This window comes from Podarcis filfolensis, assembly GCF_964270895.1.
Source record: "Podarcis filfolensis genome assembly, chromosome: 13".
NCBI classification, from domain to species: Eukaryota; Metazoa; Chordata; class Lepidosauria; order Squamata; family Lacertidae; genus Podarcis; species Podarcis filfolensis.
Window position 1 is genome coordinate 26,600,086 of NC_139615.1, and position 26,655 is coordinate 26,626,740.

The window sequence follows — 26,655 nt, forward strand, 5'->3', positions numbered from 1 at the left end:
ATTTTAAATCAAAGAAGAGGTGGAGCATAGTGAGGCTTGACCCCCTTGCTCTGTTTGAAACTTGCACAAATGCCTAACTTGCATGTTACCTTGACACTTTGTCACTGGGACTGAGAATCTTCACCAGATGGGGCTCCTTTTGTGCTTCTAAAACAGATTCTTTCTCTCTGGGTTGCCTGAAGCTTATTGTCCTGTCTAGCTTCCCCCAACTTCTGCAGCAGCCAATTAGATCAGGAAGTCATTGTTAGAAAAACACAAGGAGGCAGGCCCCTGCAAGGGGTGGGGAGGGGGTGCGGGCAGTCGGGTACACTAGCCCCAGGCCTTGCTGGGCTAAGGCGACTAACGGGCCCCACCAGGGACTGGCTGCTTTTTTGTTTGAGCTTATAACTTTATTCTAACAAGACTCCCTCCCCAGGCCTCAGACAAGTTCTGCATGAGCCTGCAAGGAGGTAAGACTCCTTGGGTTGCAATAAATTCCAATGACTAAAAATCTGAAAGGGAAATTTATGTCAGTTTAGCACCCTGGGTAGTGATATTGAGGGATATGTGATGTGGGCAGTTGAAATTCCTCCGGAAATGAAAGTGCTTTAAATCTGAATGATTTTAACTGATTTTGAAACTGAACAAAAAACCTGAGCTTTCAACTTGCCCTAAGGTCAACCCTTACCCCTTAGTTTACATGCTATGCTTAATAAGCACAAACCAGGCCTTTACTGAGCTTGAATTGGGGTTTTTAAAATACCCTAATGTTTTAAGTTTTAACTTAAAATCTATTTAGCATTCAAAATTAGAGTGTAAGTGTTATAAAAACTGAATTTAAAGCTAAAAGCCTAGGGTCCCATCCCCCCCCCCCCGTTGAACTATTTTAAACTGAACTGAAAGCTGAAACTAGCTTTTAACTTGGACTGAACTTAACCCTTTCACTAAATTTACATGTTGCCCTTTATGGCCTATAACTGAACCCTATACTTAGAGTGAGCTGAAAGCAAGGCTTACACTTTTCGTTTTAAGCTGATTTTCCCATTAGCTAGGTTGTATTGTTTGGAACTAATTAGTAGCTTCTTTATCCCCTATCAAAATGATAAACATTGATTTAGCGTTTTGTATGACTTGATCCAAAGCAGGCAAAGCAACATTTTGTTAGAAAGGAGCATGAATACTTTTGACACAGAATCATACTTTTTGTCCCAAGTAAGTGTTTTGTTAAACTTGGGTGTTCCATTATAGGGAGTGTGGAAACTACCGGAACCAACTAAATGGTTCAGCTTTAACTAGTTTGCTGCTTTTTTCAGATAGTTTAATGCAGACAGGCAGAAGTTATTGGACTACTTGTATTTAGAAGTCTATGGGGTTATTAAAAGTGATCTGGTACTTCAGTGGTTAAAGGCCACAGTGCTGTTGCCAGTTCCTGACATCACACTGCAAACAGAGCTTCACACAAAACACTTGGAAGAGCTTCCAAAAGTGGTACCAATCAGTTGGGAACTCTTATTATTTTTTCATTCCCAATACAGCTGGCAATACTTATTTATTTTATTTTGCTTTCCCAGATGGTGTGAGGCACAACACGCTTGCTTGTTGCATTAAAGCTTAGCCTGAAAGAGTGAGAGCAAATTTATAAATCAGAAATATGGTTCTCTAAGGAATGGAGCTTTCCTCACTGTTTATGCAAGGGCAGAGGAGAGTTGCATGCTACAGTTACAATTTGAGTGGCTTACCTTCTCCAGAAGCTACAGTGGTACCTCGGGTTACATACGCTTCAGGTTACACACGCTTCAGGTTACAGACTCCGCTAACCCAGAAATAGTACCTTGGGTTAAGAACTTTGCTTCAGGATGAGAACAGAAATCGTGCTCCGGCAGCGCGGCAGCAGCGGGAGGCCCCATTAGCTAAAGTGGTGCTTCAGGTTAAGAACAGTTTCAGGTTAAAAACGGACCTCCAGAATGAATTAAGTACGTAACCAGAGGTACCACTGTATTTTAGAACTGTCACCCCTCCACGCAGCAAAATGTAACAGTAATTCTCCTTTCTCATCAGCTCGAATGGACAACAAAGATAAAAATGAGACTGGGACTGAAGAGCCTAAACCAAAGGTAAGCTGACAAGCATATATGAACATGGATGCAGTTCATCCTCTCTGCATTCTTGGTTCTTCCTTAAAACATTTTTCTTTATCTTTGATGGAGTAAATATTTTGCTTTCTGCTAGAAACCTTTAAATGCAGTTTGTTGTCTCCCCAATCACCACAACTTTATTTTTTTTTTCAAAGGCCCAGTGTGCATTCTAAGTTAGAATCCCTTTAAAATATGTATTTTAAGCTTGAGAAGCCACTTTCTTCTCTGTAACTAAACTAGGTGTGACAGGAAGTTGCAGCTGTAAAACTTGACATCTCCTTTTGCGTAGAGTTTCATTCAAGCCCGAGTATCTCTGAGAAGCATTTCTGTGTGGTAATCAGTGTTAAGCTTGTTTGTGGAACTTCTGCTTCAGGGACAGCCTCTCTTCCTCCCTGTGGTGCTGGCTTTGGAGAATCCTACCCACTAGTTTAAACACGTTTTAATGTGAGCTTGATTTTATTGTGTATTTCTATGTGTATTTTTTAAAGTGTAACCTACTTAGGGTTAATGGTGAGAGGGATAGAAATATAAACAAACAAACAAACATAAAATAAAGTGAATGAAAGCCCCCTTTTGCTGTACAAAAGCAGCAGCTGTCATACCTTGCCCTATAACTCGAGCTTTGAAAGGATCGTTTGCCTCATTAATCAGAACCACAAAAAGAAAAGACTGAATTGCCTAAAGAGCAAATAAGGCAAGCCACAAAATGGATCAGAGCACGCACAGGAAGCTTGAAAATAAGGATTGCTTTGACAGGCCCACAGACTTGCCTGGAAAAAGCATGTGACTGGAAGGACCACAGTTTTATTCTGCTGGTTTTTTAAAGGCTTGTTTTCCCAAGCCTCTGTTTCTGGGTTAAGTTTTGGAACTTAACTGCTCTCTCCCCTTCCTAGCTCTCAAACAGATTGCCTGGAAAATGTCTGCTGGCCATGTAGATAGCAATACATCCACAGAGTCTGGCTTGTTTGTTGATCGTTGTAATTCAGAAACCTTTCTTCCTCATTCAGTAGTAATAATGAAGTGGCTTACTAGTGAAGAGGCTGAAGCAAACTTCTTTATTTAATGGAAACCTTTTCAGACACTAATCAGCTATTCCCATGGAAGTAAAACAATAAATGGCAAAACCTGTGGTTTTTCTAGGTTATGTTGCAAGCTCAAAGGGATTGATGGAGCCAGTAGTGGCTGGCAGATTGGCTCAGGTGGGGCTGCACTGCTGTCCCCTCTTTCAAACATAGTGTGTTGCTGCTGCTTACTGGGAGGGGGAGAGGGCAAGGCAACTGAGAGCTCAGCAGGTACTGGTGTGGCAGCAGAGCCAGTTGAACACTCCTCCTACACCAAGTTCTCGTTGCCATCCTACTCCCCCTCTCAATAAGCATCAACATCATGTCATGTTTGGAAGGCAAGAAAGTAAGGCAGCCAGATCTGTGCTGCCCTGCCAGCAACTCCTGGATGTAGCTGTCACCATCTCTCCCAGAATTCTTCTTTATGATGATGTCATGGTGGAAACCAATGCCACGGAACTGATAAATGCAATATGTGGGAGCATATTTACTTTCAGATGCTCCTTTGATGATGTACTCTTCAAAAACCTGTGATTTTGGTACCCTATCCTTCTAAGGGTGAGATAGATGATGTGATGCTTTGAAATTCTTCTTAATGCCAGCGCAGTGCAGGAGATAGAGAGCCAGTTTCAGTTAGGTTTTGATTTTCTTTTAACATGCTTAAGGCCATTGGTCATTCTGACTTTACTTTAACCACCACACTTTTTCAGTTTATTTTTATTATTTTTTTACTTTTTTGTCATGCTGATCTTTGGTTTTATTTTATTTTGTTCACATGTTTTTAAGACATCCATACCTTCCTCTGTCAAAATCTTGGAAGGTAGATCCTCCATTATTCCCAAACGAAACTCCTCTGTTAGTTCTATCCCTTTGAAAAAACCCTCCAACCCTGCTGAGTCCTCAGTACCAACTTCCATCCCTAAATGCATCTCTTCTATCGCATCCCGACCAACCAGTACAGGAACAAAAGAGAAAAGGGGCAAGGTAAGAAATGGTGTAAAAAGAAGTTGGTGGAGTGAGGGGCTGGGGGTAAATCTATTTCTTTCCCACTTGCTTAGATTCTTGCATTGGGTTGGGCATGCATTTACAGCAAATTGCATGCAAGTGGTTGTTGTGTTTTGCAATTTGTACTTACCTGACTTTTTCTTAATGACCAAGATATGAATATACTTTACTTGGTTATGGCTAGCTACTACCACTCCAATGTATTGCCTTTTTCTCCCATTTTAAGAGATTGTGCTAGGATTGACCAGTGATTATAGCCAAGTTGAAGAATACTTCTTTCGAATAGTTGAACAAGCAGCCTCACAATGCACTTAATATTGTGTTTAATTTGCACATAAATGAAGTCAAATAAATCGCCACTTGATACATTAATGTGCTCAGATGGAGTGTTATTTATTTAGTCTACAAACTGCCCCACATCTGCAGATCTCTGGGTAGGTAACAATAAAACTTGGCAATTTAGAGAAGAAATGAAAAGTGCAAATATATAAATTCCCTTTAGCCAACTTTGTTTATTCTGCTTAAATTCTTCTTAGTTTTTTATATTCATGGTTTTTTCCCTGGACATTGCCAGCGTTTTACTGAGCTTTATTTAGTTAATGGATATGTAAGACATTTGATGTTGCTTGTTGCTCAGGTTTTCCAGATGGCACAGTATTTGCATGTTATCACACCTGCTCCTGCAAGCTGTGGTGACGTAACAGTGAAAGATTTATTCAACAGTCACACATGTTTTCATGTGGATATCACATTTTATATGCAACAGAAAGGACTCATGAAATAAGTGCATTCAATTAATGTGGGTGAAAAAGGGATTATGTAATACTGTTATTACTGTGGATATCTATTCTAAAAGCTGTATGTTTAGGAGCTAAGTAGGGACAAGGCATCATCAACTTTGCATTTGGACAAGCCATTAGTTTTACTTTACATAAGTTGTTCATTATTTATGTTCTGAAATCAAATGAGAAAATGGTAGAATTGAATAGAATAGCATTTTGTATGCCAAGCCTCATAAAAATACATATAATAAGCACATGGTAAAGTCTTGAAACTTGTATTGGCATTGTGAGTCCATTTCTCAGGTTTAGGTTGAAAATGTGTAAATAAAGAGGAAATCCCCCTAATCCACACCAATTTACTCTGCTTTTTTAGTCTATGAGCAGTCAATAAATGCTGCCCTTTCTCAATTTCTGTCACCAGGGTCCAGATATGAAAACAAAGATAGCCACTCCACGTCCTGGTATGGGACAGAATCAGAAGAGTCCAGCCAATGCTTCTCGGATCCCTGCCAAAACTCCCACCATTCCCAAGACACCACCCAGCCTTGGTAAGAGAAGAAGGGCTTTTTGTGTGTTGCATAGCAGTTTGGTTTTTTTGCTTTCTGGAAATTGCTCCAAACAAACTTGAGCTCCCTCACATTCAAATACAAAGGTGTTGGGTTTTATTTGTGGTGTATCAAGAGAAAGTACAAGTCCTTCCTCAGTATATTCTTCTTGGCAGTAGATGTGACCAAGATCTGTGCCTATGCAGACAAACCTTTTAAAAGAACCCAAAAGGCCTCTGAAGAAAGTGGCATGAAGTTGATGTGGCCTAGCACCGCAAAAGTTCATTTGACACAGGCCTCAAGCCAGGAATTTTAATGAAAGTAGCATGAGAAGTAGCCTTTTCTCAAAATCATAAGGTGAGCTTTTATAAAGGGCAGGGAGCACCAGCCAACCTGTCCATTTCTGCCTCTGACTGCCACCATAATCCTGCTTAAGAATCAAATCTCACTCAGCACTGGATGATTGGATAGCAGGTGGCTGCCATCTTGTATCACCCTCAATGCAATGCTTGACATGATGACAAAGGGACCTAAGATGGTGGTTTCTTGCTACCAGTTTGTATTCTTTTTAAAGAGTCACCAAGTTACAGGGAATCAGCCAAGTTACAGGAAACTAGGCAGAGGGCCTTCTTGGTAGTGGCACCCACCCTGTGGAACACCCTCTCACCAGATGTCAAAGAGAAAAACAACTACCAGACTTTTAGAAGACATCTGAAGGCAGCCCTGTTTAGGGAAGCTTATAATGTTTGAAAGACTATTGTATTTTAAGATTTTGTTGGAAGCCGCCCAGAGTGGCTGGGGTGACCCAGCCAGATGGGCGGGGTATAAATAATAAATTATTAATATTATTATTAAGGATCACCTCATTGCAACAAGATGCTGAAAGCCTTGAGCCTAGGTCTTGGTCTGGTGCTCTTCTACCACCCCCAGATACATGTGTTCTCCCATAGTCACCCAATGAGTGGTTTACCCAGTCTTGGAGGTAGGGTTAAAATAGGGCTTAAGCTCCTGCTCCTCTGCTCCCTGTCCCCTTAGTGCACTTTCCCTGTTTCCCTTTTATTTTCTAATAGTCATTGGAATCTCTGTAGTCTGCCCTTCCTTTCCCCCCTAGCAACCAGGATGCAAGATTATCATTGTTTTTCACGGAGCGGTTGTTTTTGTTCTTTCAGCTGCCAAAAAGGAGCAAAGAAGGCCCCCTAACACAGCAGCAAAATCTGAGAGAGGTAAAAAAAAGTTTACTATTTCCTCTTCATTCCTAACAAATCCTGTCCGCTGGCATTGACCATAAATTCTGTAAAACCTTGATAATTAAATTACCTTTTTGGGGGGTAGGTAAAAGGTTGTTTTATTCATATTTTAAAATATCTTTCCATTGGAAAGAAAGTTGCAACAGTACTAAATGCAACATAGCATTTTTTTTAATTTAAAACATTTTTATATCACTCTTCATTAAAATTCTAGGGTGGTCTGCAATAGATGCCGATATAATAAAACGGCATATTAAAATACAATAAAAACAGTAAAAACGGCAACAACTGTAGTAGCTGAACAGTTTTCTGTGGCAAAGACCTGGATGAACAAGTGTATTTTCAGAAGGTGCTAAAAACTCACCAAAGTTGGTTCCTGCCTTATTTTAGTGGGGAGATGATTCCATAAGCTAGGTGCTCTAACAGAAAAACGTCCTCCCCCTGCTTGCTAATTTCCTTCGTGCATATTGAACAGTGTGGAAGGTTCTTTTGAATCAACAGCTAAACGATTACTTAACATATTGTACTTTCATTTCAAATTGCAGGTGAACCGGTAAAGTCTGGAGATAGGAGTGGCTACAGCAGCCCTGGATCTCCAGGAACTCCTGGCAGTCGCTCCCGCACACCCTCCCTGCCAACTCCACCAAACCGGGAGCCCAAGAAGGTGGCAGTGGTTCGCACCCCGCCAAAATCCCCTTCTTCTGTCAAGAGCCGCTTGCAGACAGCCCCTGTCCCCATGCCAGACCTGAAGAACATAAAGTCCAAGATTGGTTCCACTGAAAATTTGAAGCATCAGCCAGGGGGTGGAAAGGTAAATCCAATGCACCTTGTCTTTATGTGTGGGCAAATGAAATACAAGTTTGGAGTTAGATGGGAAGTTACCTACCTTCCGTTCGTCCCCTTCTCAACTTATATTGCATTCTGACCCTTGCAGCGGCAGCCATCTCTTCAATATGTGAGTCCCCTGAATCTTTACACACAGATGTCTCTGTGTAGCCCACAACTTTGTATAAAGATATTTTGATTGGGGCACAAACCCAGCAGTAGCATTACAAGAAAACTGAAACAGCATCTCAAACTTCCTCCTGAAACTAGCCAACTGGGGAAGGAGGCAGGATGGAGAGCAGCTCCTGTGGCCAGGCACTCTGAAAATGCCCCGGCTGCCACTTTGAGACTTTCATGGGCAGCACTGTAATTTCTGTTGCTTCAAAACTAAATTTCTCCTGCTGGGAATAAAAGGCCTATGGCAGAGCCTACTGTGTTATCTTCTCCCTCTCTAGAACTCTGTCTTCTGTCCCAGATATCTTGCGCTTCCCTGGAGGGCCTTTTCTATAGTTTGAGAACCACTGTACTACAAAGTAGTGAATGGGCTCAATCTTCTCCATGCCATGTTACATTACTTGCAAAAGTTCTGTTTTCTGGTTCCAACCTCACTCTATCTCTGTTCAAAAAGAAGAAGTTTCATCTTTCAGATCACCCTGTGCTCAAAGAGCATTTGTACAAACTAAGGGTTAGAAAGCACATGGAATCTGAGCAGATAGAGTAAATGGAGTATGTATGGAACACTCTTACCAGGATTAGAGCTGGGGTGACACGTATTTAAAAGCCGTGTCATAGAATCACTGACTCACAGTGCTGAGGAAAAGTGCTATGTGCATGGTTAGATAGAGCTGTGCTGTACCCAACCAACATGTGAAAGGAGAATAGACATGGTATACACATGTCACTTGGCAAATCCTTAAGCTAGGTTTATCTATGTAGACAACTTTCACTGCTAGAACACCTGTTGTGTTTGGAAGAGGCTTGTGCAGGGGGCTGAGAGATAATCTTCCTTCAGCAAAGGGGTGAAGAACCTTTTTTAGCTTGAGGATCACATTCCTTTCTGGGCCACAAATCAGTGATAATCAGGGCCAGAGGCAAAAGTGAGCAGAGCAATTAATGCATTTAAACGTTACCTTTGTGCAGGAGACTAGTTTTTATACACACTATTCTCCATCTAGGTAAGAAAGAGGCATTATCAATGGCCTTGGTGCCATGCATGCCTTCCATCAGCTTTGGCGGGTGGCTCAGCTACTTATCTGGACAAGGATAGCCTAACTTCTGGGGTTCCTGCAATGTGGGTTTGCATTTGGAAGGTGCAGCTGATTCAGCTGGATTGCTGATTGGAGGAAGATGGACTTAGCTCATTACACCAATTCAGACATGACTTCATTGGCCACCAGTAAATTTCCCTGCTCTATTCAAAGTGCTAATCTTGGCTGCTTCACTCCTCTCCCCAAGCACTGGGGAGAAAGAGACCGCAATCCTTGCCTTAGGAACTGGCACCATTAGGCCCGTACCTGGAGATTTCTGAGTTTGAACTGGGGACCTTGTGCATGCAAAGCAGATGATCTGTCACTGATCTGTGGCCCTTCTCCTACATGAAGGCATGTTGGGGGCTAATGGGGGGAAGATAGTTGTATTATTCTCCCTTCCTCTAAAGGACAAATATCTTTCAGCAGAACTGTAAGGCTTCTTTATCAATAGCCAGACTCACTAGTTCCATTCTCTCGCATAGAGAGTTTAGAAGAGAGGAAGGAAGAAAGTAAAGTGACATGGAAATAGGCCCACAGAAGGGCACAGAATCTGAAGCCATGTCTTCAGTTTGCTGCAGTACTGTGTTGCTGATAAGTAATTTCTATCTAGTTGTGGGCTCCTTCTAGTGCTACTACAATATATAGTCATTCTATGAAGGGTCGCTCTAAACTAAAGGGTTGGATTATTATGATGCTGCTGCAGCCCAGGGTAATTTAGGGATCTATGGTTTGTCCCATTCCCTGCACTGATGCAACAATTGCCACAATTCTGTATCTGCAAAACAATATGAGTAGTCTGTAGCTAAGGGACGTTTTTAGCTTACTGGCCATAGCTTGCTTGTCTTTATGACCTGCCTTGAAATTGTTAATTAATGTATGACTGTTAGGAGTTGGTGGTTTTATTTGGCTTTATCTTAATGTTGTTGTAACCTACCCTGGGGCTTTATGGTGAAGGGTGAATAAGAAATACAGTAAGTAGATTGAGTGGTAACCATTATTGCAAATATAAACACCAACCACAAATTACCCAGATTACTTGACTGGGTGCTCAGCATCAGGTTTTTAGAGTGTGCTTTTTTCACTTACTTTTTACAGTGGAACAACATAATGTCATCAAATCTTGTAACTCTTGTGTTTCCACCCTCTTTCCTCAGACTATAGAAAATCCAGCAAGTGTAAATCACCTTAGCATTATTCTTGTCATATTTTTTTTTAAGGTATGGTTTTGATGTTTGCAATGTTGTATTAGGCAGGCAGGCCTGTCTGTCCGCATCTGTACTTTGGTACACTTCATTATTACCTTTTTGATAGGTGTCATTGAAGGGTGGGGATCTCTTTTTAAATTAGCACTGTTTCTCCTTTATCTATTTTTAAAAAAACATTAGTATAATAGTGCTTCAACTTAAAATGGGTTTTAATGCAACTTAAAAAAAATGTTTTAAAAAACATGCATATTATTTGAATATTTGTATTGAGTGCCATTTTATCACTATTTGTCACTCCCCCCATGCTCACTTTAAAATATTTTGTTCTAGTTTTAAGCATTATTTTTTTACAGTAATTATGTAATACTGTTGAAATTTTAAAAGCACTGAAGCACTGTTTTTAAAAAATGGTATTAGAATTGATTTAAAATGGCTTGTTGTGTTAAATATTTGCTTCTCCAGCCACATGTCTATGCCATGCCCACTAGTGTAGACAGGACATAATGGGAGATAAACACACAGAAAGTACTAAATTCCCTGATGTGTGGAAACTCCGTTGCAGTTCTGAATGGGGCTTTCAGGGAGAGAGAGAGAGAGAGAGAGAGAGAGAGAGAGAGAGATCAACAGTTGAGTTCAGGTGCTTTCAGATTGACAACTCTTTTTAAAGTCTGGTGAAAGTTTGACGTGCTTCCAAATATAATGGTTATTCTGTGGTGCTAGCAATGACTAGGAGGTGAATATGATTATCCTAGCAGCATTTACCATGCCAATGGACATAGTAGAACAGAGAGCCATTAACTGCATTTATTATATACCACCCTTAACAGTAATTTCCCCCTGGCTCTCCAACCAATAAGCAAACACAGTTGCTTTTGTTTTACTTTATATTGTTCATATACACACTTCGTTGCAGTCCTGTGCTGGGACAACTATCTCTGTGTTAGAAATGGGGCGGCCTATGTCATGATTTTGTTTTGTTTTTGTTTGTTCTTTTAAGCACTGTACTAATTTCAGGCCTGACCGTAGGACGTTCGCCACTGCGTAAGCTGAAATTTGAAGCTTCATCTTCAAAGCAAGGAACTGGCATTTGTCCCAAGGGGAAAGTCCCTTGCTTCTTTCTTTGTCTTAGATGACTGCTACAAAATGCAAAAGATATCTCTACTCGAAAGAATAATTGTGGATGGCAGCGGTTGTCACTCATATTCTTTTTCTGGCTATCAAAGGTGCAGGTGGTTAATAAGAAGCTGAACTTTAGCCATGTCCAATCCAGGTGTGGATCAAAGGATAATATCAAACATACCCCAGGAGGAGGCAGTGTGAGTACCTTCACACCATTCAATGCACTATAATAATCTAACTTATTATAAGTGGCATGACTTTTGCATTAACCCTGAAACACCAATGCTGTCTGCACAATCAGATAGCTATTGATGATGTGTAGTGAATTAACCTGTTACCAGTGAAAATATGGCTTGATTAAAGCTCCAGCAGAGTTAGCTGTATGGGGATGTGCACTGAGCTAATTGGGTATTGAATTGGAGGCAATATTATTTAAGTGGCTGCCTTCTCAATACATAGTGTTCAAATTACCCCAGAAATTATCCTTTCTGACTCAGATAGTTGATGGAAAATGAAGGTGCAGAGTGTATTGCAAATGGAAAGCTGATTAAAAGTGCAGTGTGTTCATGGACACATATAATCAGCATTTAAAAAAAAAAATCCAAATTCTTCATCAAGGAAGCACATGTTCCTTGTTCCCTCAAAATAAAATATGCAAATTAGATAAAATAATGAATCATTTCCCTTAGGCTTACTTTGCAGAATTTATTTTGCTTCCATGATATGAGTTTTCAGGGAAATTTTATTATTTTTAGTGAGGATTTTGGGAGCAGAGGGAAAGGCAGAAAAGGAAAGTGTTTAGTGTTCTGTATATAGTAGAACTGAGGGGGTAGGGGAGAACTGGTATATATAGGATACAGGAGGGTCTTGCAACAAAATGTTGCAGGATATTATTACCTAATAGGAATTCTCTTGTCCAGATTTCCAGCCATGATGCTTTCCTCCAAAACAGTATAAGCTGTTAGGGGCTCAAGCAAGCCAATTCACTCTTCCCCTGCACTTTGTGATTTTTTGTTTTTACAACTGATATGCAATGTTCAGTAGGTTCTGGTGACCACTAAACATACTTGGTGCTTACTGTGCCAATTGGGTGGGGTGCTATCCCTCTTGGTTAGAAAAATGGTTTTCTTTTGTACTTCTATGAACTTCAGGATTCTCTTAAGCAGACTGGTACCTCTTTGTTGTTTCTCAGTGGCCCTCTTCTTCTGGCTCCATTTCTAAGTTTGCTATTAGGAGGAGGAAAAATTGAGAGTAAGCACATGACACACAAGCTCTGTCTGCTGATCACTGGCACACCAGCCCAGCCCAACTCTGGTTTCTAAGCATTCCTCTGCAAACAAGAAAAAAAGTGCCTTTCTAAAGGCTGAGTTTTGAAGGTGCTGGAATTTGAGCTTCCAGGTCAAACATTTAGGAGCATGTAATACAGTCATGTGCTTAACACAGACACATCAAAGAATACATCATGCAGTCATAGAGCTGAGACCCTGAGAGTCATCTAGTCCAATGCAATAATTTCATCTAAAGCATCCATGACAGATGGCCATCCAGCCTCTGCTTTAAAACCTCCAAGGAGGGTCCACCACCTTCCCAGGGAGTCTGTTCCCCTGTCGAACAGCCCTAACCATAATAAAGTTCTTCCTGATGTCTAGTTAGAATCTCCTTTCTTGTAACTTGAAGCCATTGGTTCAGGTCCTACCCTCTGAAGCAGGAGAATAGAAGCTTGCTCCATCTTCCATATGACAGCCCTTTATATATTTGAAGATGACTATCATCTCTCCTCTCCGTCTCCTCTTTTCCAGGCTAATCTTTAAATCCTTTTGATATGTACTATGAAGCCAGGTGTCTCCCATTTTATATCTGTGCAGATGTTTCTTCCTGCCTAAGTGTAGAGCCTTACATTTGTCCCTATTGAAATTCATTTTGTTAGTCTGGGCCCAGTTCTCCAATCTGTTAAGGTCATCTTGAATCCCAATTGTCTTCTGTAGCATTAGCTACACATCACAGTTTTGTGTCATCTGTAAATCAGATGAGCATCCTCTCAATTAATGTCACCCGGTATGTTTTTCAAAACAATAAGGAATATGTACAAGGCTTATAGCCTGTATTCAGAACAAGTTCCACATACTTTCACAAGTGTACATAACGTGCTTAAATTAGTTTGGTGTATTGGTTTGCCTTGTTTAAACAATTTGACTCTTTTGACTTGGTGTTGGTATGACTGTATCCTACCACATCCCTTATGTTGATGTTTCCATGTTGTTTTGTCAGCCAAGATAATTGTGGGACATATCAGAACAGCAGGGTTTATTTTATGCACTAGTCTGCAGTAGATAAATTTCATCTTGAGCTAGCTTTTATAAACAAATTTATATTTTAATAAGAAAACCTGAAATGCTTTCAAGGGCTACAGCTCCATTCAAGATTAGTAAGGAACACTATGCGTTGCACTTAGGCCAGCTTGCTGTTGTACTGTTTAATGTACCTATCTATAGGTGCCCTATAAGTTAGGAAGGCTTTTTAGCAAAGTTGGCCATCTCCAAATAAGTTTGCACATCAGAATTGTTTGTACGGTTTGTGGATATAGCAAAGAGTAGCTGGGGAAGAAAAGGAGTGCACAGAGGGCTTAGATGAAGGCAGATGTTGCATGGGCACTTGTACTTGGAGACTGGATTTCCACATTGGATAAGGAACCTGCAAAAGTATATTATGCTTTTAAAGTTAGCATTCCCAATTTTCCCTGACATTTCTTTTATAAATCACGCATAGAGGAAGCCATGATGTATTTTCATTGCGGATTAAAAAATCCTTTTTGCCTTTTTCAAATTTGGAGGAAGATCTTTCAGTAACTAGCATTTGGAAGAGGAAAGAAAATTGCAACAGCACTGCTATTTGTATAGTCAATTCTAGCTTAGTCGTGTTCATTAATTTCAGTGGATCTACTCTGAGTAGAGCTTAGTTGAATAACACCCCTAATGTTCAGGCACAGGAACTAGTGCTTAGTGCTTTTATTCTAAGCCATCTGTTCAGTGCTCTGTGGGCATTTGCTGTGCTGCGTGAAGCTGATGAGAGCTATAGTCCGAGGCTGCCACACCCTGCACAATAAAGTGTATTTATTATTTTACTTATCTTAATTTTTGTAAACCTCATTGTAATTTAAAATGAATGTATATAAACTCACCTAGTGATGGAGGTTTATGTGAGCTTCGGCTAAATTTGCAATATCCCAAAGCAAAACCCAAAAGTGTTCTTAAGTAGGGGAAAGTTTTCTTCAGTGTCAATCTGAAAAAAAAGACACCTGACATATGAGATAGTAAACACCAAAATAGTACTGCAATACACCATCCTGGGGGTTGGTGTCAAAGGCAATGGAATGGCGTTCTTGTTTTATTTTTAGAGTCAGAGAGCAAAGACTTATTTGTTTACAAACCATGGACAAATTGGATCACCCCAGGAAAAGCCTAGGCTGCTCCCCTTTTATTGAAAATGCTTCTTTGGGATTTATGTGAGAAGTCCATGTGATTTATTTGGAGCAATTCAGACATTACAAAGACACTTGGATCTTGAAAAGTTTTAGATCTGATTCACAGTGATTAATAGGTTTATAGGTATCATTACTTCCCTGTGCTATGATACTGGGTGTGGATTCTGTGCAAAACAATTACTGCATTTCTATCTAGCACACATTAAGTCTAACCTATTGACCTTGGCAGGCAAGATGGAAATGTGCTCTCAGATGAAGACAGTTTGCCTAGCAAAATACAGAGTTGAGCTGACTTCTATACCAAATATAAGCAGATTTTTACTGATCTATGCTTAAGATGTGCTGAACTAGGAAGACAGGCTGCACGTTTTGTGACAAGGTTGAGTTGAAGAGCCTCCTGAGATGCATATGCAAGAAGGGTCTATTATAGAACAAAGGCAGATAAAACAGGTGCCTGTTTGTGTGGTCTCTCCTGATACTTTTTCCTATCTATTTCCCCACCCTGTACCTTATATATGTGTTCATTCTAGCACTAAGCTACACGACACAAATTCCTGATTTCCCACTGGGTGCTTTTCATCCTGTGCTCAACAATGCATACCAAAATGTCTCTTCTTCTGTCACAGCTATCACCAGACGCAAACAGATTAAAAAATACGATAAGAGAAAGATGTTTACAGAGGAATCTTTCAGATGTTCAGGACAGTTTAGACTCATCTTTAAAAAGATTGGTGGGATCCCAGATCTCAGGATGGTTGGAAGACCTATCAGGACGGCCTGCTCCAGGAAACTGATGGATGCTAAATGATTTTTTGATGGCTTTTGGGAAGAGTTTCCTTTCACCCAAACTGGGCAATCCTGCTGAAGGCCTTATGAGGCTAGGGGCTTGATTCACCCCAAGTGCCCTTCCTCGATTTGGGGAGCTGAGCTAGCCTCTTCAATTGTGAAGTTGGAAGGAGTGAACCAATGGGGTGACTAGTAAAGTGGTAGTAATAGTAGACTTGCATTTAATCTGATCAACAGATTAGATACTGTACTATAGACTATTAGTGTGCCTAGTACAGTCTACTCTGGGGCTACACTATTCCATCACTATTTTGCCAACTGTTCTGGCACTTTATCGCAGTCAAAGGGCTGTTAAATCTTGATTCTTCTACAGATAGGAGGCAACTTGGTAGCTGACTGTGACCAATATTCTGAACCCTTTGTGGGCAGAAATGTTTTTACCCATTCTGACTTAGATCCTACAGTTAAGGCAGAGTCAACAGAGGAATTTTGGTATCTGCTTGTTTTGAATACTTTCCCATTTGTACAGCCTTTGGATGTGGACATGATTATTTTTTTTAATCTCCTCTTTGTTTTATGTTGGTTTTAATGTATGTGTCATATATTGTTGTAAGTTGTTTTGAGTTACTTTTGTTAAAAAAGGGGGAAAAAAGCCATTAATAAGATACATAGAATTGGAGAACTGAGGCCAAGCCCTTGTATGCTTCATCTTTGGCCTTCTTCACTAACAAGAGGTTCTAGAGGGGAACTTTTGAATTGCATGATGGGAGTGGTAGAAGCCTCCTGCAGGTAGGTGTGGTCCCAGAAAACTTAAAAAGAGGTGTTGGCTGGGAGGAAGAAAGCACCTCTGGAAACCTTACCTTTAATCCCCAGTTTACTGGAGATTTCCCATTTGAACTCCAGTGCTCTTTTTGGAACAAGATGGCTTCTTAGTTCCAGGATATTCTGGATGTAGGTGAGAATCCAGAAACGATTATAACGGTTCTGAGTAGTCTTTCCAAGCACAACATAGAAAGGGCCACTGAGAATTGAGACCTCTAAAATACTGGTTTGGATGACTGGAAGCAGGATGAAAATGCCTAGTGAACAGCTGTAAGTTCAAGTTCAGGGGCCTGGAAGAGGTACCACCATCAGATAAAACAGTGCTTGTTGTCTGAGAGGCTTACCCTGCAACCTGTTCAGCCATTGCAGGTTGCAGTTCTAAATGCTGAACATTCATTTGCCTGGTGGCTGAGAGGATGACAGGCACTTTGACATCGAGTCTGATTTTCAGCAAACTGCACAAGGATAAACTAGGAAGATACTGCCCCACCTACAGCCCACAAGAAACCCTGAATACCATTTGCCTCTAGTCAGATTGTATTCCTTCCCACAATGTCATTAATGCTTGTAACCCAATAACCACTAATTCAATTTTATCTGTACCTTTTGTGCATGTTGTACACTTGCTAGCTTGTGTATGCCATTCAAAGGTTCAGAAATGCTTTGTTTAAATACCTTAGTATTCCTCTCCCTGTACTGCATAGATCACTATTTAAGCGAAATGGTTCAATGTGTCACAATTGTGCTGTGATTGTAATTATTTTTTAATAGAACATTCAAAGCAAGGAATATTACACATCCAAATTCTGTGATGGTATTCATCATATCCAAATGAAGCTCTGAAAATTCAGTGCATATTTTTGAGGGCTGGGTAGACATAAGCGAATTTGATGAAATTTCATCAGAAGTTTCACTCTTGCTGTGAATGCATGCTTTAAGAAAATATTTCTGGAAAAAGTGAATCTTTTCCACAGTATGGTTTCAGTCTCCATGTTGTTTCAGATACCTTTGTTCTGTTGCAACATTTTGAAAAGATCCTTTTAGAAAAAAAATCAACCCTTTCAATGCACATTGACTATTTCTGTTGTTTCAGTTTTTGTGGACATAAACCTTAAGTTTTACATCAGAAAAAGGTATTTAATTCTGTTTCTGGTTTTATATATTTTCTCTGTAGCATATCTTATTTGATTATACCTCTGTCTGCTCACCCCTTTCTCCCTGTCTCACTTAAGCATCTTCCGTTCCCATTGCTTTCCCGCCTCCTTCCTCTGGAGGTGTGATAAAGAGTTTGTGCATGCTGTGGAAATGCAATAAGGATAATGTTGACTATAGCCACATGTGGTGATCTTGCCGGACATTTTAAATCTTTTTAGATAAAAATGCTTGCAAGCATAAAAGAAATGTCTTTTTCATTACCTTTTGAACAACTGATTATATTCTTAAAATATTCGAACAGAAAGGTTAAATATAAATATATAGAACAGATTTATTATGAATAACTACAGCAATTGGAATCTCATCTAACTCAAAATGAAAATGAATTCCTAAAGTTGAGACTGTGGAATATACGTATACTTAAAATAACAACTATGTTAGAAACAAGGGAAGAGAGAGGTATATTTTTTCTAAAGCTTTTGGAAACTCAGGTTACAAAAATATGTCATCCAATCTACTTTTCCTGTTATATGATGATCCTTGTTACTTTTCTTTGAATTTCATAAAATCAATCAAAGAAAAAGTATGCATGCCTTTGGCGGGAGATTTTGCTACAACGCGTGCTTTGACTTCACAGTTTCTGGTGGAAAACTTTCCTTCTGCCTGTGCTTGAATGATTAATCTTTTAGACAGCTTTTCAAACTGCATTTCTTCTCCAGTTGGGTTCCAGTGTGTCGTCTGTCTCACTTTTTCTGCATATCTTGGGGAGACATTCTTTTTCAAGTTGAAATAAATTCCAGCCCCAAACACTCTGTGCACTTCTTTAATTTTGTCCTCACAGGTACAAATTGTTTACAAGCCAGTGGATCTCAGCCACATAACGTCCAAATGTGGTTCCTTGGACAACATTCATCATAAACCAGGTGATGGTGACTATATATGTTTTTTAAAAAACAACAGTTTATTACTGGACTTCTAAAGGGGGTGGGACCCAATAGCTTTTTTATTCTGCTTTTTTTGCAGGCATTGACAAAGGAAAGGGGAAAGGAGGGAAAGAAGGACAATGATAGGTAGAAGAGGAAGTAATTACAACTGCGAAATGAAAAAAAGATAGTCTGCATCCCATGTAATGCTTGCCTCTACAGTGGTACCTCTAGTTACGTTCACCTCCAGTTACATATCCTTTGGGATACATGCGCAGCAAACCCAGAAGTATTTTTCTGGGTTTCGTCGTGCGCATGCGCAGAAGCGGCTCCGGAACGGATCCCGTGCGCAACCGGAGGTACCACTGTACTAAGTTCTGTCTGAGAGAGAGAAATGTTTGCGAAATATTGGAATTGATCATCTACGTGATTTTGTCAACTATTGGTTCACAGGGTTATACTAGAAAAGCCTAGATGCATGACCAAGATAACATAGTTGCATAACTTTTTAGGTTATTATAAACTTAATATATTAATGATTAATGGGTTAGTACTTAATAATAGGGATGTGGGTGGCGCTGTGGGTTAAACCACAGAGCCTAGGACTTGCTGATCAGAAGGCCCGCAGTTCGAATCCCCTCGACGGGGTGAGCTCCCATTGCTTGGTCCCTGCTCCTGCCAACCTAGCAGTTTGAAAGCACGCCAGTGCAAGTAGATAAATAGGTACCGCTCCGACAGGAAGGTAAATGGCGTTTCCGTGCGCTGCTCTGGTTCACCAGAAGCGGCTTAGTCATGCTGGCCACATGACCCGGAATCCGTACGCCGGCTCCCTCGACCAATAAAGTGAGATGAGCACCACAACCCTAGAGTTGGTCACGACTGGACCTAATGGTCAGGGGTCCCTTTACCTTTACCTTACTTAATAATTTCATGTGCATGCCTCCAAAAGCCCTCCTACAGAGGCAAACATGTTGGATCAGATCTTTGATCTCTGGAAGCCCTTCCTAGGCATGGTTCATGGACTTGAGTCCTCTGCCTGTATACATTCTGCTGTAAATTTGCTTTGGGGAAAAACATTGAAGAAATCTGGATGCCACAGCAGATGCATACAGGCCTATTGGGGGCAACCATCTAACACACACATGTTAGTACATACATTTGTGCTCTCTGAGCTATTTTGTCCAACCGGCTGGTACAGAAGCCAGTTGGCACCAGGCACCGTCTACCTGCAAATGTAATTGATAAGGCCTTTTGTTGCTTCCTTTGTTCCTATGGATGGAGGCCATGAAAGAGAAAGGGAGGGAGGGAGGGAGGGAGGGAGAGAAAAGGGGACTCTTTTTAAAGTGGGTCTCATCAGACTGTTGATGGTATTTATCACCTTGGTATATTAGGTACATATAAGCTTGCTAGCATCTAATTTAAAGTACACCCTATAGTGGCATGTTCAACTGTTGCCATTTTTACTTTCTATACAACTGAGTTGCATAGTCAACTGAGCAAGCCACATACTGGTGACAGGTGGCAAACAAAACACCTACTTGACAATATTCCTTCTCTATAGCAGTAGCTTACACACTGAACATCCACCAAGTTGATCCAAGATAATTTTTTCTCAAGCTCATCCAACCCAACATCCTCTTCTTTTCTTTTAGCTCTTGCCTGCTAGTATTTAATTATTTTTTCACTATTTTGAAATTCATTCAGCTGGCATTATTCTGGACCAACTGCTTCCACTTCTAATGCTGAAAGGGAGCATGGACATGTAGTAAAACTTGATCAGTTTTATAAGATCAAAGTATATTTGCAAATTGTGTGGAACTTGCCTTCTGCTATGTGAACTTGCTGGGTTTTGTTTTTTTGCTTTCTAGACTGTAGAATTTATTATTTACTTGCGCTAAACTCTGAGGATAACAGGCCAAATCCATGACATTATTTTCTCCAAATCTTGTACACACACTTTTTTTTGATATTTGTTAACCCTGCCTTTATTTGTCCTATAGGTGGTGGGCAGGTGGAGGTGAAATCTGAGAAACTGGACTTCAAAGATAAGGTGCAATCAAAAATTGGGTCATTAGACAACATCACCCATATGCCTGGAGGAGGAAATAAAAAGGTAAGCATTCTTCCTCTTGCTGTTTTCTGTGCATGAGGGGGAAATCTCACCAAGGTAATAACAGGTAGCAGCATCTTTCTCAAGCCCTGCTCCCCATCAGTCTCTGATGTTGCTGCTTTGAACCTTGTTTTTTAAGTCCCCTGTTTTCCCCATGCATTTTCTGTATGCTTCTCTAATGCCTACTAAATACCTATTACATTTGCCAGACTAACAGCAAAGGGTAATTGCTTAGCATCATTCTCCACTTTGTTCCAAAAAAGGGAGCTGCCTCAGAGACTAAACTCTGTGTTACATGCAAAATCACTTATTGGAGCTGTGATGCTGATCTTCCCCTCTCCAAGCTGAGGTGATTGAGAGCAGAAAAATAGTGTGGGAAGGAGTGTTCAACCCTTTTCCCCACACTGAACACTCCCCTCCCCCCAGAGGTTTAAAGCATGTTTGTACATAACATGTGGTTAGTTCCTTAGCAGCTGCCCACAATGATGGCTGAAGTGGGCTAGGACTTGCCCTTCAGAAGAATTCTGTCCTTCCATACTCTCCAAGAGGCACCTGGGGGTGCGTACAGACATACCTAAAAACAAAGCTTGTGGGCTCTGAAAGCATTGCCATCATGTTATTGCCAGACAAACCTGTTGCTGAGTTTGGAGAAAAGAGAGCTGAAGCAAAAACTGACTGCAGTGTCTTGTGCCGAGCCCTGCTGAATCTAGTCCTGCATTGCATTCCCATAGTGGCCAACCAGGTGCCTGTGGGAAGCTGCAAGCAGGCCCTGAATGCAACCATTCTCCCAAATTGCGGTTCCTGGCTAAACTAAATGAGAAAGGGAAGTTGGGTGTTCCCGCTTGTTAATTGGTAGGTTGGTGAGCAGACTTACTGGTGTGGCGGTCAGGCAAGCACAGTGTGGGGGGTGGGGAGGTGATGCGTGCATGGGGCGGCAGCATGTTACATCAGAGACCTCCTTCCCTTTTCTCATTCCTAGTTCCTTTTGTCATGCTTTGGTGTTTCCAGCTTTTCCTCAAGTGAGCATGCCTGTTGCTAGACTGTTTCTTTAATGAGTGCATTTAATGAGCCTGCCTGTTGGTAGACTGTTTCTTTAATGAGTGCATTTGCTATCTGCCAAGATCTTGGAAGGAAATTCCTCTCCAACTAGGGATATAAGTTAGGTTGGCCTTGCCTTTGGAGATACAGGAGAAGTTAGTCTTTCTAGCCAGCGATCCTACTGATTAAACAGAGGGAGCTTCACGGTAAGTTCAGTTTCCCCTTTAATCACACAGCTATATATCATTGGTGCTTTACATAATTTTTTTAAAAAATCAGAAAGTCTAAAGCATGAGGAAGGGGCAGCAAGGAATGCGGTGTTTACAATGGAGGTAAGTATGCCTGTTGATTTGCAGCATAAAGGAGGGGAAAACCAGGCTCACATCACTGGAGAAATTAACATGTCGGCTGCCATTTTTAGGTACGTCTGTATGCGCCCAGAGGGAGGCAAAGGTTTCAAATGGAGCAAGGAGGAGGAGGGGTCTTTGCTTGCTTGGCTATGTTTGCTACTACAGTCAAGACTGATGTCTGATGCTGTGGTCTAGATATCATTTTCATAAGGTACACTTGAGGCCTTTTTAAAATTTCACAAAGCCCCTGCTTTGCTCTAAGAAGGCCTTTCTCAACTTTTTTTGCTTAAAAAGAAAGGACCCATTGACCATTACCTGCTCACATATTGCTGGTATCCAGATTGCTGAGTTATTTAATGTGGCAGAGCAGCCTATTCTGCTGGTCCCTCCATAGGATGCAAATACTGCCAACTGGAGTGGTTCTCCCAGAAAGACTGATAAAATGATGAATCAGCACAGTAATTCTGTTAAGGCGGACCTTCCCCATTGAGGTCATATAATATACTTAGAAGTTAATTGCACAATTAGCTGTTTTCCTTGGACCAGGCTTGCCTGCTTACTGTGCATCTGGGAATATCAAGTCCCTAAATCATTCACTTCAGAATAGGATTGCCAGCTTTTCAGCTGGCCCCCTATATGTGTGCCTTTAATAGCAGCTTAATGTACAAACATTAACAGGTGGTGATATTCATTTCCATGCTATGAAAAGGTTTGCCCGCTGCTCTCTGTGTATCAAGCTGCTGTTAAAAGCACCAGAGCAGTCCAGACTGGGTTATTTTTCCTCATAAATTGGCAACCCAGTTCAGGCAGCTTATGCACAAAGAGCCCTTGAGCTATCAGCAGGGATGCATCATAGGTTTTGAAACCCCATTTGGAGAGTGATTCACGTATACCAGTTAATTCTGTTTGTTTGTTTGTATTTGCCTCATCTGTTGTGCCTGTCTTGGGGAGGGAGGCTCTACTCACATGCATTTCAGCCCCTTCCTCTCAGACGCATCTCATTTTAGTAGCCTTAGAAACCTTTCTAGCTCTCATTGGCTCCTTCCAGTGAATGTGCTGGCTTCTGATGGAGGAACTTCTCCGCTTCCTTATCCTTCTCTCAGTGTCATTCACACATCTGAGCATCCACCTCTTTTCACTCCCCCTCTCCCCCTCTCCCCTGTTTTTCTGCATTTCCTGGACCACAGTTGGGCTTTTGTAGGTATCAGAGAAGGAAAGCCTTGCAGGCACTGTGAGCATAAGTATGACTTTTGACCCACTTGGATGGCCCTATGCTCCAGGCACAGGAAGAGGAGTCCATGAATGGCAAGCAGCATGATAAACATAGTTAAAGGGGGCAGAGAATTCATGAGAGTGAGAAGGTTTAATGTCAGGGATAGCATTGTTCTCTCCCCCACTGATTCCCCTCCCCAAGAGACAAGTTTAAACTTTGGAATAGTTCCATTATTATATTAGCTATCTGCTCAGGCTTGGTGACCATTCTGTAGTTGTGCCCTGAGACAGCCAGGGCATCTAGAAGGAATCCTTTCCTGTGATAACGAATTCTGCTAATGAAGTGTGAGCATCTGTTTTTCTTGGGAACAGTAAAGAATATGGAAAACACTACAGAGGTCCTCTGTTTTAGTAGCATCCCTGCACCAGCCATCACCAAGCTATATAACTTCATCTCACAATAAGTTGTTGCTTTAAGCAAAAAACCCTGCTGTCACCACCTGATAAGAAAGGGGAGGGGGATGTAGACTCTAGATACCCAGGCCTCTAAAGACTTCTGCTTCTACAACTGTGGAATGGGGGTCTGCATAAGACCCCAGCTACCCCTGATCATTTGCTGGTGTTCCTGGGATTGCTTAGGGGTCTGGGAAGACTCCTGGTTATCTCTAATGTAGTGGCCCAAAGGCTGTAAACGGAGCTCTTTTTCCTCCGCAGAGCCCTTAGTACTTAAGCAGGGAGTTGCGTAGGAGGGCCCAGGTACAGGCTCCAGCCCACCTCCTCAGCACTTCTGGCTAATGAGAGAGGAGATCCAGAGGATAAAGGTTGTATCAAAGTTAAGGCCTTCTGAGAAGATCTAATTTTTTTATTTAAGAAGGCACCTATGGCGACAACAGTAACATACAAAGGCAAGAATTAAACCTGCTTTTTTGTGAGGGCAGAGTTAAGATTGGAAATTGGACAAAGCTTTCTTCCCTACTAGAATTATTTTTTTGGTAAAAATCATTTGACCCTGCTTTCCAGAAGAGGAGTTAACCCATGCCTGTATGTTCCACTCTCTGCTGACTGACAATGGCAAAATTCATCAGCCATCTGCTGAGTGGTATGAGACATATCTGAGTGCACACCATCTTTATTCGCTAGCACTTGCATTCTCCATCTCTGGTTCCTGTACCTTCTTCTGCACACTGCAGTTATATTCCTGATGCTCTGTCCTCCTCCAATTCTATATGTCCCTCCCTCCCCATTGAAGATTTTTGGTTTCATGTCATCTTATTTGACGATGCTATTTTGCATCCCACTGACCTTCTCCACCCACATGCAGAGAGAGAAGGGCAAGGAAGACACGAACGGTGCTCAAAACTGCCCCAATAAGACTGGGCCTCCTTCCCCCATCACGGAGCCCTCCATCCCTGAGGAGAGCCCACTCCCCGACTTGCACCCATGTGATGCCAGTAAGTAGTTACCTGTTCTCATGAGCTTTGTGAGAGCCAGATGGGAATCAGATACCCAGAGCTTGGAGGGTGTGGGGTGGGAAGGCATCATACTAGTTTTCTCTGATTTTGTTAGATTGAAAACCTGATGTTCTGTACTAACCCTAGCAGCTTAATGTGAAAAAAACCCCTATACGATAAAAATATTTTGGACTATCAGACCTCTATCACCATCTCACCTATCTGCAAGATTGGCTGCTGGGATCTTTCATCTGGCATGGTTTCAAGATAAGGGATGCCCAGTTTGATAGGAGACTCGACTTCTTTGCCTGAAAACATTCATAAATGTATTTGGATAGGTCACCTTTTCATAACATGGTAGTACAATTCTGGGAGAAGCTGCTTTTGAAAGCAGTTGACATTTTCGTATGTTCCATTTCATAGGCTTATAGCACACAGTTTGCATACAACTTCTGTCTATAGGTTGTATGAAGCAATGTAGGATTCCTAGATCAAGGAAACATGGATATCATTATTTTTTTTAATTAAAAAAAATGTCAGCCAAGCAAATGAGTGGGACTGCCCTTATAACAACACACTAAAAACTGAGAGCCTGGATTTTCCTAATTCTGAGCATACATCAGTGTTTTGCCAAAGCAGCGGCGATGGGGAGAAGAGGAGCTGCGGCTGAACGAACCACTTTGGCATACCAGTCAAACGCTAGTGAAGGTATAGCTGAAGTGGGTGGTGGGGAAACAGCATCAACCCCCTCCACTTTTCCCTGTCCTGCTCTCTTGTCCTGACCTGCCGATGTCTCTCATTCCAGATTGAGAGCCACAAGCTGACCTTTCGTGAGAACGCCAAAGCCAAGACTGACCATGGAGCTGAAATTGTCTACAAATCACCCACTGTATCTGGAGATGCCTCCCCACGGCGCCTTAGCAACGTCTCCTCCACTGGAAGCATCAACATGGTGGACTCCCCACAGCTGGCCACATTGGCCGATGAAGTGTCTGCTTCCCTGGCCAAGCAGGGCTTGTGATTGTGTTAAAGTGGGTGGAGAGAATAAGAAGAGAAGAATCCACTCTGGCCTTTCTTCCTCTGTTCCGTTTTACATCTTCATTCCCCACCATTCCTTAATTTATTTCGTTTTTTATATTAATGGGCTAACTCTTTTAACCTGGTTCCCTGTCCCCCTTGCCATTTATTCATCTGTGGTCTCAGGATTTCAAAATTAGTAACAGTATGAAAACAAAGATTTCTTACTATATCTCAGTCTAGAGAAAGACATCATTTCACCACTTGCTCCTAAACAAAAGGAAATGTAATTGTTAGGAAAATTTGTGCTGCATAGGATATAAGCTTGAGAAAGAGGGTTGGTATCTGCCTCTGTCGATGAGCAGCAGCTAACCAAGTTTGTCCCCATGAACAGAGAAAAGAGCCTATATTGCTGTGGGATTGTTTAGTAACCTTCTTCAAGAACACCTGCTGTTTTGCATTTTGTTACAGGTATGTGTGATAGTGTAAGTCTAAAGCAGATATCAACTGCATACACAGGATTTGCAGTGTGAAATATCCCCTACTTCAGTCCTCAGGGAATTAGTCTTCAGAATCTCATCTCTGCAGGGGGACATGTTTCTATGCTGGGAAGGGGGCAAATGCCCAATTTGCCACAGGCATATGCCTTTTATTTTAAGTTTTCTTGAATGGGGTTTGACTAGAGCCATACCACTGCATGCGAGGGCCAATGCATTGGCCTGATACCTTTGAATTACAAGAGCAAACAGCATTGAAATCCTGCCAGCTCCCTCAACTATGGTTCAAATGATGCATACTGAGGAGCAAGGTGACGCTTGCCTCATGCGATTCTCTTTTGGGGACACTGTTTTTGCAAATGTAGGGACATTAAAAGCAATTTTTCATACTATTTGACCATTACTACCACTTTTCTCCCCTCTTCCACTTGCCTGCCTTCTTTCTCATCTTTCCAGCCTAAAAAATGCCACAAGTTCCATGCCCGTCTCTTTGCTCTTGCCGTAACATTTGCAGGTTGGCTCAAAGGACTTGGTAGGCGTTCTTGGGGGAGGGGAGCAAGGAGGTTTGTGGGTTTCAGATTTGCTCCTTGTGTTCAGTCAATAAGCATGGCTGTTTCTCTTGGTTTTCATGACAAAATTGTGGTTGTATGTAGAAATTTG

At 41.4% G+C, this 26,655-nt stretch overlaps 1 protein-coding gene across 24 annotated transcripts in view; it reads left to right on the forward strand.

The window, feature by feature from the left end:
* The window catches only part of MAPT (microtubule associated protein tau), an 82,908-nt gene extending 57,364 nt beyond the window's left edge, over positions 1-25,544 (forward strand). For 14 of the 24 annotated variants that reach the window (XM_083582998.1, XM_083583004.1, XM_083583000.1 and 11 more), the window contains 9 exons: positions 2,038-2,093; positions 3,962-4,159; positions 5,384-5,510; positions 6,677-6,730; positions 7,300-7,565; positions 11,258-11,350; positions 18,239-18,320; positions 20,321-20,433; positions 25,287-25,544. In XM_083582998.1, coding sequence (XP_083439124.1) covers positions 2,038-2,093; positions 3,962-4,159; positions 5,384-5,510; positions 6,677-6,730; positions 7,300-7,565; positions 11,258-11,350; positions 18,239-18,320; positions 20,321-20,433; positions 25,287-25,502 — 1,205 coding nt within the window. In that variant the 3' untranslated portion in view covers positions 25,503-25,544. The other 10 variants (XM_083583012.1, XM_083583009.1, XM_083583003.1 and 7 more) reach the window with 6 other exon arrangements.
* Positions 25,545-26,655: the final 1,111 nt, after the last annotated feature.